A 16687-nucleotide genomic window follows, 5' to 3' on the forward strand; every position below is an offset into this window, starting at 1 on the left:
TAGGTAAAAAGAGACAAGCTTTGACATCTCTACCCCTACCTATTAGTGCTTAAACATAAAACCTGACCACCAAACATGAAAACTTGGCAACTTTGAAATCCTGCTTTGACTCAGAAGACTTGCTTTTAATTCAGAAGGCCAGAAGCTTCCACAGCTGGCACACAAATGTAACACATCAGCTTTCAAAGTTCCTGTGCTTAGACTACACCACAAAGAGGCTCTGTTGCCATCTCCTGCACATTCTCCATAACAAGGTATTTTTCTTGGTCAATTCCCCTGAGGTTTCAGGTCCTCAATTTGCTCACTTTTACTAAGGAAACAAATATTCAGATCAAGGGGTTTACAATAAAATAGGATGGCTTGCAAAGCTTCTGTTGTATGCCAGCACTTAAAAACAAACCAACCAACAAATCACAGCCATGTACCATGGCTTTTAGGAAAACTTGCACAGGTCAGGAATGAGTCCTACCAGGAAATAGTCCAGCTGTAGAGAAAAGCTTATAAAGTTCTCACGAACTGCCAAATTCTCCTTGCTATCCTGTCGATCAGTGGTCTTCAAACTTTTTCTGATTGTGCACCCAGACCACTAAAATTCTTTTAAGCCCACACTGCCGTGGATATTTATTAATTATATACATGTACCACTGAATTCTAATAATTCATTCCACCACCCCACTGGGTCATCCCCTGGGGTGCAAGCACCCCACTTTGAAGATTACTGTGATAGATATCAGCACTGAGGGGCATGGACTGGTCTCCTGATACTTTCTATGAAGTGACTTACACATGTCCTAAACACATTTGCATGGACAGAATTCTAGAAGGGGACACAGAAAAAAAAAATCATGGAAAAGAACTCACTCTGCTGCTGTAAAAATCTGGCTGGAGTTGGTGCAGATGGCATTTATAGGGCTGTCATGTCCCTTCATCTCCCCAATGGGTGCAAAGGTATCCACGTTCCAGAGCTTAAGGATGCCTCCCCTACAGCCGCTGAGCAGAACCGGCACACTGGGCACCAGGCCGAGAGCACAAACCCAGTCTTTATGAGCATTAGGAACTTGCTGAAAGAGAAGGTAGACAAGTCTCACAGGGCTGCAAAAAATTGCAGAGGAACAAGCACAGAAGTGGAAAAATCCCAAGCTGTAAGCCTGATTCCTGTCCTGTGGCACTTTTACTACATGGCTCTGGGTAGCTTCTGCACCTTTAGAGCAAGGAGAGTGCTAACTCCCAAAAGTGTTTCTTTTTGTGAAATAGTACTGCAAAACAAGAAGAAAATCTCATATGCACAATTGACCTAATGGGGAACAGAAATACGTTCAGGATAATGCAAAGTCTGCAGGTTTTCAAATGCATATTTGAATACTTTTTTGAACATATGGTCTCTGTATATGCTTCTAGTCTGTAAAACTGCTATAAAACACATTAAAAAAAAAAAATACTGCACAAAAATACACCAGGAAGACAGAAGCTGTTTCTGCATTTACCTTCTTTCTTTCTTCTTTTTCCACTACACATTATAAATTGATTTTGTGATGTTGCACTTCACAGAAACACATCCATTTTTTATTGAGGATGAGCACTAGCATTTTAGTTCTAACTCAGAAAGCAAAATGCTGCACAGACCAGCTGAGAACAACATCCTTTTGTAGTTCTCAAATTTATTTGAACTAATTTATTTGTTCTCACAAATAAATACATGGGGAAAAATAAAAATATGGGGAAATAATAGCCCAAATTTGTTGTCTTTTGGGGATACCAAAAGTGGCTTTTCTTCAGTTCCATTTGGTAAGAATTGCTCTACTTTACTCAAAATGGAATACATTCAGCTTTCTAGGATCACCTTGGTGTTTCATCTATAATATACACAGCACTGGTAGTCTGGCTTTGCAGCACTTCGTAAAACTGGGAGGGGGCATGGTTGTGGTTCTTATAAATCCCAATTTTGTCACAGCAGGGTTTTGTGACTTGGGATGTGTAACACCAAGAGAAGAAGATGATCTCCAAATCCTTTTGAATAGCATGTTTGTTAAGGGATTGTCATCAATTATAGAGGATCAGACCTGGTCAACATGTATGCCAAACCAGGACCTCTGATGCAACATTAGCATTTGCTGTAAAACAGCTTGGCTCTGTTTCAGGTTTTGGTTGCTGGATAGATTAAGGAGAGCAGCTGTTCAATCTGACCTTGGAGGTTTCGAAAACTCAGCTGGGCAAGGCCTTGAGAAACCAGACCTAACTACAAAGTTGGCCTTGCTTGGACCAGCAGGACAAATTCACATTGTGTGACCTCCAGTGGGCCCTTCCACCCTGAATTATCACATGATTAGCAAAGTAAGAGCACTTCCCATTCCCTGAAAAAGACAATGAACAAAAATTATTTATATTCTGTCAAACGCTTCAGTCTCACCTCCTTGAAAATCATACAGTGTTTTATAGAAATAAAAAAAAAAAAAAAGTGTGAGATTATTCTTATCAGGTTCTACTTTTAAAACCAACAACAGGGGAAGGCAAAGTAGAGAAATTATGAAATGCACATATACCAAAAGGAAAGCAAGGAAAGTGATACAACTAGTCCAATTTACATACTCCTTCACCCCTAATCCTGCACTCTTTCTGATGTTAAATTAACTGCAATAGCAAAAATGCATATTGCATAATATTTTAATGAGCCTAAAATGCAAGAGTGAAGACACTTTTTACAACTTTAATGAAGTCACTCTGAGAATACAAAATCGTTCCAGTGCCTGTGATTTTGGTACAAGCTGCTTAGTACATTTTTCTGGACAGACAGATGTGAGGGCAGGTGTCCCAATATGGCCAAGTGAAGATTTTCTGTAAGAAGCTAAATTTATGAATCCTTATTTTAACTGTGAAATGTTTGTAGTATTCTGAAAAGGAACTGGAACTGAAATGGATGATTTTGAATGAAGGTCAAGAAAGTTTATATGTCTCTGGAATACTAAGTATGCCTATATAGAAATTTTCTTTTTAAAGTAGACAGTCCATTATTTTCTCATGTCCCAATACTTTAAAATTCTATTTGTTTCCTTGCTATCAGTCTGCATATTAAATGCATGCTCCTCCTTTCCCTAAAATTTATTGCAAAAACAGCACTCTCCTAGTATTTGTTTTTCTGCCTTCCAGTTCTCACTCTGTCTCAAGTTAAATAATCACAACTATACCTCAAGAACCTCTCATAAGACTTAGAACAGATCAGCTTACAGCAGGTAGGCAAAATCAAAGTTCTTCATGCCAAACAAATTGCCCATTCCCTGGATTTGAGGTCCTTTTACACCCACTCCCACTCCCTTTTTTTTCCTTTTTACATAAGAAAAAACATACAGCAAATGTGTTCTGACAGCAAGCATTATTATGAATTACATAACATATGCACTGTAAAAGGAGATGAATCTAAGACTGGGTGAGGTGAGATAGGCTGTGAAACCTCTTCACAAGAAAATATTCTGTAGCCTGATCTAAAGTATTGTTTCTCATTAATGAGTTCCCAATCCAAGATTTACTAACTTGTCAAAGACAAGTATCCAATGATTCCAGTCACAGAGGCAAGTGCTGCTTTTATTCTGAAGCAGAAAAACAAACCCCACATACTCAGAGCTAAAACAGGATAACCACTTCATCAGAATTTCCTGATTCTACATGCACAGAAGAGAAAAGCAACTGCATGTAAAGATCAAGTACATTATTGATTTTTCTTAGTCAGTGCTCTACGCCTTCCCTATTAAAAGCACCAGCGTCTATGTGAATAGTCATTGTATGAGCCTGAACATTAATACAGCCTGAAAACAGTTCTACAGCAGCTCAAGATTTTTTCATTACCTGAAGAAGGTCTTTCTGAGACAAATCCCATTTCTTAATTCCATTATCTCTTGATCCACTGAAAAGGTTATCTCCCATAATAGCAAGTGCTTCAATGCCATCATAATGAGGAGGTTCAAAATTGTGTGTAGGACTTACACTTCCAAGAGCCCCTTCAGTCACATCAAACATCTAAAATAAATAATAAAATACGTTATGTGAAATTTTCTGCCATCTAACCTGCTTGAAAGTCATGCAGCAAATAACTTTAGGGAAAAAACTTGCTAAGTCTTATTGCAGGCCATTGTATTGTGATGTATATTTGACAGAATTTATCTACCAGAACCACTCCTTTCCCCTCTTCCAGTTCTTGCCTGTAGTGGGAATACTCCACTGCCTTCAGAGAAGACTGCTCTGGGAAGAAGTACTACTACTTGAATATCATATACACAGTAGCTTCACAGGAAGGGCCCATATATACCCTGTGTATAGTAGTTTCTCTGTGGCTAGAGAAACAAAGCTCATGAGTGAATTTGGGAAACGTAACTCACACTGGAAGAACTGCACAGGTAAGTAGCTGCAGAAAGAGGCATTAATATCTTTTACTGGACAAGTGTTGGTAAGGGTACTATTACACACTGATGCTATTCATGGACTAGACACACCTTCTCCTTGCCCATTCTCCAATAATGGGGTTTTAAAACAGACTTTTTAAGTAAGGTTGTTTTAACAATTTAAGCCATAATCAATTCCATCAGGTCTTTGTTCCTAGAGCTGCAGTGTAAGCAATTCTGATTAATTTTGCATTGTAGGGAGCCAGAACTCACACAGTGAGACTGAGCTGAAACAACAGATGAGCTGTAACTTTTTAAACCACCAGCTCTGTTTCACAAGCAAATGTCAAACTTCATCCTCTATTATTTGCTTTTTATTGGTCTTTTAGAATGAATAAGCTTGACAGTAGAAAAGGGAGAGCTTGGTAGTGTAAAATAATACCTTGTGAGCTAAAGGAATTTTAAAAGTTACTGCATTCAATTAACATGCATCAGTTCCAATTGTAACAAAAAATTTAATGATAAGCCAGAAAAATCAGGTACCTAGAGGTGACTAATATTACTGACTCAGTAGACAAGACAGTAGTTTCCTGTGGCATGACAGTATCTGTCACCTGAGCTGGCAGCCCAACAGACGTACCAATTCAGAGAACCACAGATAGTTAAGGGGTTAAAACTGACCTTAAAGATCATCTAGTCCCAACCCGTCTTTGGTGGCAGGGACACCTCCCACTATACCAAGCTGCCCAAGGCCTTATCCAGCTTGACTTTGAATACTGTCAGCATTGGGGAATCCACAACCTCATTGGGCAGCCTGTTTCAGTGTCTCACCACCTTCACAGTGAAAAATTTCATCTTAATATCATAACCTAAATTTCCCCTTTTTCAATCTGTACCCGTTACTCCTTGTTCTGTCACAACAGTTCCTGATGAAGAGTCCCTCTCTGGCTTCCCTGTAAGACCCCTTCTGATATCGGAAAGTTATGGGGTCTCCACATAACTTTCTCTTTTTTGGGCTGAATGGAAGCATCAAGAATTTGTAGACAGCTGCACTGACTATGCAAATACAGACAATTTATACTATCCAAAGTGGATAGTATACCAAAGTTGGTCCAATTATGCACCAACCTCTCAGGCAGTTTTTTGCATCTGCCACAGCGCATAGCCAAGCATCCCAGAATTGCAGAATAATATGAAAAAAAGAAAGCCCAGCTCAGTGAGAAAGCTCACACAGGTTCTGGATCCTGCTCCACCCCCAGCTGTGTTCATACACTCTTTCCAGTGTGTGAGAAACTCTTTCCAGTGTGTGAGAAGAACAGAACAAAGAGTATCCGCACACAACAAAGTGGTTGTTATGACAAGCCAGGGTTTCTTGCTCATTCTGTATTTGGCCTCATGCATCACACCTTCTTTGCAGTGTGAAGGTCAGCTTTAGAGATGATGTACAGTTACCCAAGTCTGGTGATTTGGGTGTAGCCCTGAGAAACAGGAGCTTGTGGGTTCAAACAGCCACTGGCCGAGGTGAGCCAAAGGAAAAAAAAAAAAAAAAAAAAAAAAAAGAGAAAAAATAACCCCTTCCTCCCAAAAAACAGAGTCTGTATCCTTGAGTGAATTAATCACAATTCTGAGAAACAGAAAAGTATATTGGCCATCTTGGCTGAGAAGTGCTGACCTTGCTGTCTTCCCCACTTCAGAACACAGGTAACACTTCAGAAAGAGCCTGGGCTAAACCCTGGACTCTGTTATGTGAGAAATACACAGGGTGACTCTGCTGAAACAATTAGATCTGCACACCAAAACAGAGGCACTGACTTAAGGTACTTTCAAGAGCTAAATGTTACCTAAAAGTAGGTGTTACGAATATTGCTCCAAGACTTTGTACACCTAACATCCGATTTAATGGGGATTAAGAAAAAACTTAGAGACAACCATGCATCCATCTTCCTCAGTGAATCAAAAAAGGCACTGAAGTGGTAAGTGTTTATTATTACTGAATATTATTCATGATCCATGACCGGTGAAATAATTTTCATCCTGGCTATCATGTTTTGAATGTGCAGATATAAGCCACTTCTGCTGAAGCCTGCATCCCATGCTGATGTGTCAAGCTAAAATATGCAAATACTAGCAAATACCTATATAAAGGTTTACCTTTATATAATGATCCTTTGAACCAGTGACAATAAGATCTTGTCCATTGGAAATCTGATCGACAGTAAGGCACATAACAGGACCCTGGTGACCGGTTAACTTTCCTGTAGACTGAAATCTTAAGGGATAAGGGAAGAAATGAGGATTCAGTCATTCATATATCCAGTACAGTCCATAGCACATTTTCTGACAGAATGGATCTCTTTATTTCCCTGTCTCCAGTACTCATTCTCTGGTTTACATATATTCCAGTTTTCATATCCATGGATAAATATTAAATCTACATTAAATACAACAAAACCCCTCTATTTGTGCAAAATAAGAATTAAAACATTTTAAAGTAAAGATGAATCAGTCCCCTCCCAAGTATTTTCTGTATTTTGAATGCACTCTTTGGGAGCAGGTTCTGTTTGGAAAAGTGTAATTATAGTGCAGCTATCATAATCCCATTTTATATTACATTACTTCCATTGGTTTCCATCATCTCATCAACAATTACTAGTCAGGATTCCCATATTCACCTTACAAGAGTGTGTTCTGTAGCACCTGTCAAACAAAACCTTGTGTTTTTCCAGTCATTTTACTGAGATAATTCACCACAAGCTTAACACATGAGAAAATAATTATCTCAGTAAACACCACAGATAGATTAGCTGATCTCTAACTGACACCATATTTTGCCCAGGTATGGACATTACCATATAGAAGAAACACTTCACTGACTCTTTCATGTGCACAACTTTGCTGCCTATGCACATGTAACCACCTAAAGAACATTCTCTTTGGCTGGTGTTCAGTACCTTTTCAGGTCCCACATCCTCACTGAGTTTCCAGCAGCTGCATAGAGGAATGTGCCAGTTGGATTTAGTGCAATTTGATTGATCTGGTTCTCTCCAGCCGGGATAGCAACTGTTCTGTTGGTACTTCCTGAACACATGTCAGCAGGCATAGCTTGGCCTGAAGACCTGAGTATAGAGAAGGAGGAGAAAAAGGAAAAAATATTAAAAAAAATTAAAAAAAAAAAATCTGTATTTTGTTTGCCATACTTTGTATACTTTCTAAAAACAAACCTATTTCACCGAGCAAAATAGGCTATAAGCCAATTATGAATACTGAACATCTGATAAAACTCTATATGCAAATTTTTTTGTGTTCCCATATATTTCTGGTGCCCCATACTGACTTAGCCTGAACATGTAAAGAAAGCTTCCATTCCCAACAGTGTACTTATATTACACTGTACTGCAATATTGAATTAAATATAATAAGTAAGACTCATTTGAATGCTTGACATCTGAGGTTCAGCATACTCACGTCAATGTCCGAATGCACTTTGCAGAATCTCTGATGTCCCACACCTTGATATAGGAGGTTGAAACTGTGAAGACCAGGCTAGTGTAGTTGCAATATTTAATAGAAACTACATTATTTGGATGACCCCCTAAAGACATAATCTCTTGTCCAGTTACCAGATTCCAGACTTTGCAGGTACGATCTAAAGACAAACAAAAAGGGGGAAAATATTAACAATAATAAAAAAACCCTGAAAAATCACATTTTTCCTAAACTCGGTTAATCTTAAAGAAAGTACACACATTTGCACTCATACACTTTCGTCTGTTTCTGTAGACACCACAGAAAATCAGCTAAAGTAGGTCTTAAAAAATACACATAGGCATCCATCCATCATCACCATCAAAACTAAGCAAGTTTAATCATTAAATGTGCATTCAAGATCTGCCTATTAGCTCCCAAAGCATTTTAAAAGGATAAAAATCTCCAGGGAAGTGAAAATACAGACAATTTAGAGGCTGTAAAGTGTGGATGATAGATGAAGAGAAGAATCCAATTTTTAATTCAAAAATTCATTATCAAAAACATAGCTCAGGACAAGTACTGAGGCTTATTATGGCTGAGTTCTGACTGCCACAACTGAACTACAAAGGTGAGAAGGGATCCAAACTCTCCAGTGGATTGGGGGCCTCACAGTCCCAGTAGAGTGCTTTAGTCACTGTTTTGATTCCCAAGCAAAGGAATTAAAATACTGCAACCTTTTATGTGTTGAAATCTCAAATGCATAGAGGATTTCAAGAAATCTACAACACTACTGGTAAGAACACAACTCTTCTTGCTGCACCATGACTGTATCACTCCATGTATTTTAGACATACATGTACTGGAAGGATGAAGAGAAAGCTACATGTACTTCATGACTCTAGTTGCAATAGCATCAAGCTAAGTATAGCAAGACCTGTCTGCCACTTTAAAACACCAGGTACCAAGATCAAAGGTCTACAATGCACATGAGAGCTTATTGGCAGTTCTGAATTTGTCTGCAAGAACTATGATGTCAGTGAGCCGAGACTTTCTGCCTCAGCAACAATTTCCAAAAGATTTAAACTTATTTAATTAAACAGCTGTCTACATTCTTGAGTAAAACTGTAATTGGTAAACTCGCCTCAAAAATATATATACAGGAAAAATTCTCCCATGTTTAAGAAGCTAGGATATGATTTCAAAAAAGTAAATACCTGCAACATCTACAAATATCTGTTAAAAAAAAATTACCAAACCTTTAGAATACAATTCTAAATGTAAAATAAAATTTTAAAACATGCCCTTTTTTCCCCTCACATAGCCACTAAATTCAAAATCTCAACAGAAATCAACTAAGTAGTATTTACAAAATCTAAATCAATGTCTTTTTTTGCAATTGTATATACTTGCACAAATGTTGAAATGTTAGCTTAAAACTTGAAGGATGAAAAGTTTGCCAACTCACTCAAAGTGTGTGATTTGGTATTTTTAACAGCCAGCTAGAAGAATAGCCACAGACACCATACCTGAATATTAGCATTGGAAGACCTGCATTTGATGGGATTGTCAACTATGCTAATAGAGGGATAAAAGGGATGTCCTGAAATTTCAAGGCTTATCATGAAATATATTATTTATATATTTATTTAATATATTATTTTCATATTTATTATATGAGCTGGTGAAAAGGAGAGTCTCCCTGCCAATAGGTATTAACGTCTTCCCAGCCACTCTAGTTCATCTTAGCTTTGATACTTTCAGAAAAAAAGAGTCAGCCATAGTTTCAGCTGCACAACTAAGACTGTAACAAATCCTTTGCTGTAAGTGCTTTATGTGAAAAAGCCCAGAGAAGAATCATAACATACAGAAATCACTCTTTGGGCAATATTAAGATAGGTGTTTGTGAAACGCAATCATTGAGCTTTGGTGGCCTCTGGTGGTATCAAGCCAAACTGAGCAATGACAATGGAAATTCACTTCAGCCAGGATGCAAATGTTTCTTCAAAACACTGTTTCTATCAGTTTGAGAAGTTTATAGAGCGACTGCAGCTTCCAGTAAGGAATTTAAATTCCAGGCCCCTCCCACAACTGCCATACAGTTCTTATAGCAACAAAGGACAGGCAACAAGATGCACAGAGAGAGCAGAAGACATCCTCAGATGAAGAGGATAGTTCAAAGAACCAACTATGGTATGAAGGGTATTCAAACTCTGTGCAGTAGAGCCAAACATGTTCCAATTCCCACCTCCACCCTTACCCTGAAGCTATTACTTTGCTTTGCATAGCATGTGTGTACATGCTACCATGACTGCTTCCATCATTTCACTCAACAAATGCTAATGTTACTGCTTTTTGCAGTTTTCCACCACAATTAGCAGCCAAATACTACACATTGGAGTTAGAAACCTGGAGGTAATTACTGTAAATCCTTCTTCAGCTTATGTTGAGAAACAGACCCTTAGAATTTTCCACTGTGTTTAAAGGACTAAGCACAAATTGAGAATTTCACAACACCCCAAGTTCTCAAAGCAGCCTTTGTAGGCAGCAGAGGTGCACAGAGCTTGCCCAACACCTTTAGATCCAGTGAAGAGAAGATCATCGGTTGCATCAACGCAAAGCACAGCCTTGGTATGTCCCTCGGCTGTATAGATACACTGAAGTGGGGACGATCGGATGCATTTTGAAGCAGGAAATGGGTTAATTATCCCCCTAAAGAAAAAAAAGGAATGTGAGTTGGGCATATTAATAGACACAGATAACATTAATTTACTTGCAGGTAGGGAAAAAAATTCACCTAGTGGTCCTAGATGCGAGGGCAGAACAGCTGAATGCTTTTCATAAACTATGTAAGGATTTTTACTATTCAGCCTCAACACATGCCAACTCTGGACTATCAGTTAATCACATATACAAATAAACAAATTAAAAGACAACAAGGTGCTAAATGCTGGGTACATGGCAGTCTGCATAATGCTGAACAAACCAGACACTTAAAGCTTCTGTAAGCCCAATATCAACCATAAGACATCTTAGTTTAAACAGCACAATCTGGAAAATGGAGCAAATGTAATGTGCACTGTCAGTTCCAAACTCAGCATGCATTTCATGTCATCTGCATTCTATGGGCAGACACAGAACTGCTGTTAACTTCTGTGCCTGAAGAAGGTTCCTGCTGCACTCTGTACCCAACAACACGTTGCTCATGCTTAAATGGCCAAAAGGGAGGATGATTGGAATGCTGACGCCCCAGAGGAATCTTCCTGGGCACTTTCACCTAATTCTGTGGTAATGCCAAAAGACTAACTTGCCTGACAAAACGCCTCACAATTCATTACCAAACAAGAATTACTAGCAGTCTAAAATCTCATGTGTACAACTGCACACACACAGGCCCCTTTATTTCTGTGAAGTGTAGAAAAGCCTCAAATTAATGCCCAAAATATGTAACACAGCTGTGACCTGGCCAGCTTGCAGTTAAGACTCACTGCTCTTTTGGGAATCACACACCTAACTGTGAGGAAAAGGAATTAAACCATAGCCCTATCCTATCAAAACAAAAGTATCAGATGCTTTAGGAAAATTTAAAAATTTTGTAATATTGTCCAGAAGTTTGCTATAGAAAGGGAAAAATCCTTTATGATACAAGCTAACTTCGTGACAGCTAGTTAGTTTATCTAGTACATTAAAATTATGATTTTAAACATTTTTACAGCTCAGGACATCCTCGCTCATATAATTTATTACTCCACAGAAATCCTGCTATATACTTTACTAGTATTAATAGCACCTTAAATTGTATAACATTATCTTTCTCATTTTGAAAAGGCATTCATCTTTCATCTGCACCATTTTATGTTTTCAAGAAAACAGGAAAAATTTGCTTTTTAATTAATTTAGTTCTCTGCTCTTTGTTTTCTAGCATCACACTAAACGAACACGATTTTCTCTGTAGTATTCCCTAGTGGATCATGCTGCCTTTGAACTAAGTTATTCCCCCTGCTGTTCTCGCCCACTCACTTCTGTGACAAGCCATGTAAAATACATGTCCTGGAGCTATTTCTCTACCTATGTGCAGTGTTATAAAATCTACAGACAAAACACTACAACTGCTACAATGACCAGACAAAGCCACCATCACATTATTAGCAGTTCTTTGACTGCCTTCTATAGGTAAACTAATTTTTCACTGAGTACCAAAGTCCTAACCCACAGGCACATGAGTGACGACATTTCTTTCATCTCTTAACTTCTGTGCATTCTCTCAGAAAGACATAATAAAAACTACTCATTTTTATTTACGGTAAGATTTAATTTTTAGTGATCAAAGCATACAACGGAAAAAGAAAAACAAAAAATAAAGAGAGAAGCAGGTAAAACATAAGAAAATGTCTGCCCCTAATTTTCTTTTTTTTAAAAGAAAACAAAGAGAGAAACAATGTGTCTATGGAAATGTTTACACCATACTTCAGTTATAATTAAAATACCTGACATGCTCAACAATGATCAAAAATACCCTAAAAAAGGAGAGGGGGAGACATGCTTGACCAAAATCTCAGATATTTAATGTTCTGGCAAAAGCAAGAGAAACAATGCACAGGTATCAGGAAAAATCATGCAGCAAAATGAAATGTCTTAAGAACTGGAATAACTTTGGTGAAAGATGCCAAGAAAACAGAAAAGAGAGAGTACCTTTGTACCTCCGACAGAGAGGAATCACTTTCATCAGACCTACAATCAACAGTGGTGGAATTGTGAGGAGAAAGAATATAGGTATCAGCAAAGGAACGCCTCCATATGAGAAGAACAAACAACAGCACGGCCAACTCAGAAAAGCAATGCAAATCCACATACATTATGCAGCATTGCTCAAGGTATATCTCAAACCCATGATGATATGGGGGGTAGGGGATAAAAAATAATTATCTTAAAATAACACTCTCAGCAGTAAGTTACAGTAGATTCTCAGCTCCAGAAGATGAGTGACAGCAGCTGAGCCATTTCTTATTTCCCCAACATTTTCTTAGAGAAATAAAGGCAAAAAGTTAAAAGGAGAAGATGGATGCCCAAGTTAACCTCCGTAAGATAGTGCTTGTTGAGAACATCAAAAGAAAAAAAATACTCTGAACATCAATGCCTGCTAAGTGTAGAAGAGACATGCAAAATATTAGTCATAGAGATATGTTAAATATGATAGCCCACTGAAATAAATGCAGCAATTTGCAAGCCATCCTAAGTTCAAAATCCTTCACCTCTCATTTTGAAAAATGTTTAAAATTAAAAACCAAGAAAATATACAAGACAATATTTCCCCAAGACATGATGATTTTCAGTATGTCTTAAGATGTCCTTCATTGTCAACTCACACAGATTCAGCAGTTTCTATTTGACTTCAAAGTCAGCTCAAAGAAAATGAAAAGGGTTTGGCAGGAGTTAGCAATAAGAAAGGTAAGCTAAGATAAAGAAGTAACAAACACAGTTACTGAAAACCTTGCAAGCCACTGCTTGGTATGTGATGGCTGTAGATCTCTGAAAAAAAACTTTTATTAAAAATAATAGTGTAAAAAGACAATAGCAATTTATTCTCTTGCTAAACTTAGAAATAAACGTTTATTTGAAATCTGAGTTGCAGCTCATAAGCACTGTATGGTATTTGTATCAGTGCTGAAACCTGTAATAGAGATTCTAGTCAAGTAAAGTCCACTGCCATTTGGAGTAAGGCAGCTATCTTACCCCAAACAGATGCCTAGTGTGAGAAAATTCTGTTCTGCTTCTTCTAAACAAGATATGAATGTCATCTTCTCCTGCAGATCACCTCCTAAAGTCAGTCTGTTCCATCATTTGGAAGGTCTCTAAACAACTGTGTTCTAGCCATTTCAGTGTCCCATCCTCTGAGGTGCTGTTGTAAACGCACTCTGAGCAACACTGGAGCAACTGAGTGACTGTCAAAAGCACTATTTCCTAAATCATCACCTGAAATCTATTTTGGAGTGTAAACACACACACAAATACACAAACATCTAAGAATTCTACTGTTCTTTTCTATTTTGGCTTTAAAACTACAAATATCAAACATAGCCTAGAAAACAGGAAACAAGGTTCAGCAGGAAATTTCTTTTCTCAAATTTTTACAGTGGTTCCATGGTAGTTTAAAATATTTCCTTCGAAAACTACACAAAAACATGAGAAAGATCTCCTCCTGTCTTGCAGAAGGGCAACATTTCTACCAGACGCTACACTGAAAACTTGAGCACACTTTATATTTATTTCCCTGGTTGGGGACTGAGGCTTCCCTTTGTGACTTACTTATCCTGCTGAACTGATGTGTTTCCCTGAGAAACAGTTAGACGACTAAAAACATTCATTTCATTACGGGGCCGGCTTGGTGGGGAAGTAGGAGGTGACAGACTAGCCTCTGGGGCTCCAGAATCTGAGCTACAAAAAAAAAAGAACATCTTCTTTAACAGGTTACGAATGGTTAGAAAAGTTAAATGCAACATGCCTCAAACGTTAGATGCTGTTTTCTTAAGCAAATAATTAAGATTGTAATACTAGCTACAGATATTTCTCAGAGAAGGCAAAAAGCTGCAGAGTACAAGATGGTACAATGTTCAAAGATTAAGTGGTAAAACTGAAAGCTACAGGCAGAAAACACACAAGTAAAATGAAGAAATTCTTATAAAATTCAAGGCTCTTAGAAATATTGATGACTTCTACTTAAAAAGAAAAAAAAAAAAAAAAAGAAAGTAATTTGTAAATTCTCCAAAGGACATTTTCTCAGGGCTCTGCTCCTGAGTTATTTTGTACAGAAAAACAACCTGGAAAAAACCCCTAACAACCACACATAAGCTGAGCAATGAATATTAGCACTCACAACAATTCAAACTGTCCTGGAAGAAAAGAAACAAAAACACACATCTATATTTCAAAAAAATTCAAAGTTCAAATTATACCGGAGGAAATAAATTTTAAAGAATCTTACAGTTTTTGTTCTTTTGTCTTTGTCTTTTCCATTGTTTTCTCATAGGCTTTTCTCTTTGCTAAAGGTGAAGGCTCAGGTATCTTCTTCTCTGGAAGAGATGGTTGTCTCGAACTAAAACAAGAGCAATCATCAGCTCACTCTAAGGCCCTTCACAGAACTTGCTTTTCTTACATTACCTGTCATTCTCTCAGTGTGATTTCAAATTTTAGTGTGCACTTAATCTATTATTGTCTCTCTTGACCTTAAGGATTATAAACTTGTTCTCACACTTGAATATAAAAATATACCAAGTTATTAATGTTCAAAGTTCATCAACTTATAGAGTCAGATACTGACTAGTTAAAGGAGATTTACTAATTCAATAATAAAAGAGACTCACTAAAATAAATACAGTGGAGTATGCATCCCAAATTAAGATAATGGAAATTCTTAAATTTCAGATTCTACATTTGCATCTACAATAGACCATTTACAGACATGAAGAAGAGAGAAATCAAATGATTCTTATACACAAATGAAACACTGCAGTAACATATTCATGATAATTAGGAAGTGAGAAAATGTACTTCCCATTAACAACCTGATTACAACATGGCTTCTGTTTGTCCCCCACTTCCCTTCTCCCTTGTTTTCCATCCCTCATTTGTCTCTCTGGTTCTTGCTTTGAAACAATTCCAATTCACAGTCACTGTGGTCTTCTTCCCAACCTTTCTTTCCCATTAAAATTAGCAAAAATATCAAGAGGACAATATTAAAGCTTACACCCAAATGTTATCATTTCACCACGGTCAGACAAAAGAAAAAAAAAAAAATTAGAAATCTGTGTGGTCTCCATTCTTCTGAACTTCCATTTCTCACTAGTTGAGCAATCACAAGAACAATATTTGTTTTGTTTTTTCCCATTTCTTTGAATTTAGAAGGATTTTTTCTATGAATATGAAACACTCATTAAAAGCAAGAAAGCAGATTCTTAAAGTTTTTTTGCTCCACGCAACTCCATTAAGCAGATAAAGGTCATTTGGCAGGCCACCTGCCTGACATGGTTACTACCATCAATCTCAGAGCTCTACAGCTTCTGAATATGCATAGCTCAAACTTCTCTACATGTTTCCCTTGAGAGGAAGTCTGTGCTATATAAAATCCACCTGGAGACCGGAATGCAGAATAACATGATTTAACATGGACAGCACAACCACGAACAGCTACTTGACTGAAGTAGATGAGACAGTCTCAAGTGCTCACAAACCTGAACTGCAAATGTGCAGGACCTGTAAGACTTAATGCCAAGAACTGCATGTCAGCCCTAGAGCTCCACGGAGTCCTCAAGAGACTGGAAAAGGAGGACAGGTGATAACCTGACTGGTTTTGCACAGAAGCCTAGCAGTTAAGTTATAAAAGAAGGGGAGGAAGTGGGTCCAATTCCCTCAAGCCCAGAGCACCCATTTCCAGGTAGGGCTCCTCTACCTCTAGGCATACTGTGCAAAGGACACCAAAAAAGATGGAACAGGACACACTCCCTCCCCTCTCTTTATGCTGGACCAGCATGCATTTAGGAATGCAAAAATTCTGAGGATACAAGGCAAATTCTATGAATCAGGCTGGCAGGCCTTCCAGCAAGGATGACAAACAGGCTGTAGTGTCTACTGCCAGGGCTGCTCATACGTCTACTGAGCAGCTGCTCGATTAAATAAACCAAACCATAAACCAGAAGCCAAGCTCCTCTGCCTCACACTGGCATCCTGCATACTCAGACACAGAGGCAACTTTCTCTTGTTCCCTCTCTACCTGCCCTTGAGTCTTCCATCTTGGACTCCACAGTGGAACATCCTCAGAAGAGGGTATAAATAGCATCATCATTTTCTGAATTCTT

General features: G+C 38.0%; 1 protein-coding gene across 11 annotated transcripts in view; it reads right to left on the reverse strand.

Moving 5' to 3' along the window:
• Positions 1 to 16687, reverse strand: part of KIF21A (kinesin family member 21A) — an 86734-nt gene that overhangs the window by 2132 nt on the left and 67915 nt on the right. For 4 of the 11 annotated variants that reach the window (XM_014248920.2, XM_014248918.2, XM_014248917.2 and 1 more), the window contains 9 exons: positions 14818 to 14928; positions 14142 to 14270; positions 12528 to 12566; positions 10411 to 10547; positions 7836 to 8016; positions 7322 to 7486; positions 6522 to 6639; positions 3838 to 4008; positions 862 to 1061 (listed from right to left, as the gene is read on the reverse strand). In XM_014248920.2, coding sequence (XP_014104395.1) covers positions 862 to 1061; positions 3838 to 4008; positions 6522 to 6639; positions 7322 to 7486; positions 7836 to 8016; positions 10411 to 10547; positions 12528 to 12566; positions 14142 to 14270; positions 14818 to 14928 — 1251 coding nt within the window. The remainder of the gene's footprint in view (positions 1 to 861; positions 1062 to 3837; positions 4009 to 6521; positions 6640 to 7321; positions 7487 to 7835; positions 8017 to 10410; positions 10548 to 12527; positions 12567 to 14141; positions 14271 to 14817; positions 14929 to 16687) is intronic. The other 7 variants (XM_014248921.2, XM_014248924.2, XM_014248919.2 and 4 more) reach the window with 3 other exon arrangements.

This window comes from Pseudopodoces humilis, chromosome 5, assembly GCF_049639895.1.
Source record: "Pseudopodoces humilis isolate 2021_Gansu_Grassland_sample_001 chromosome 5, ASM4963989v1, whole genome shotgun sequence".
NCBI lineage: Eukaryota > Metazoa > Chordata > Aves > Passeriformes > Paridae > Pseudopodoces > Pseudopodoces humilis.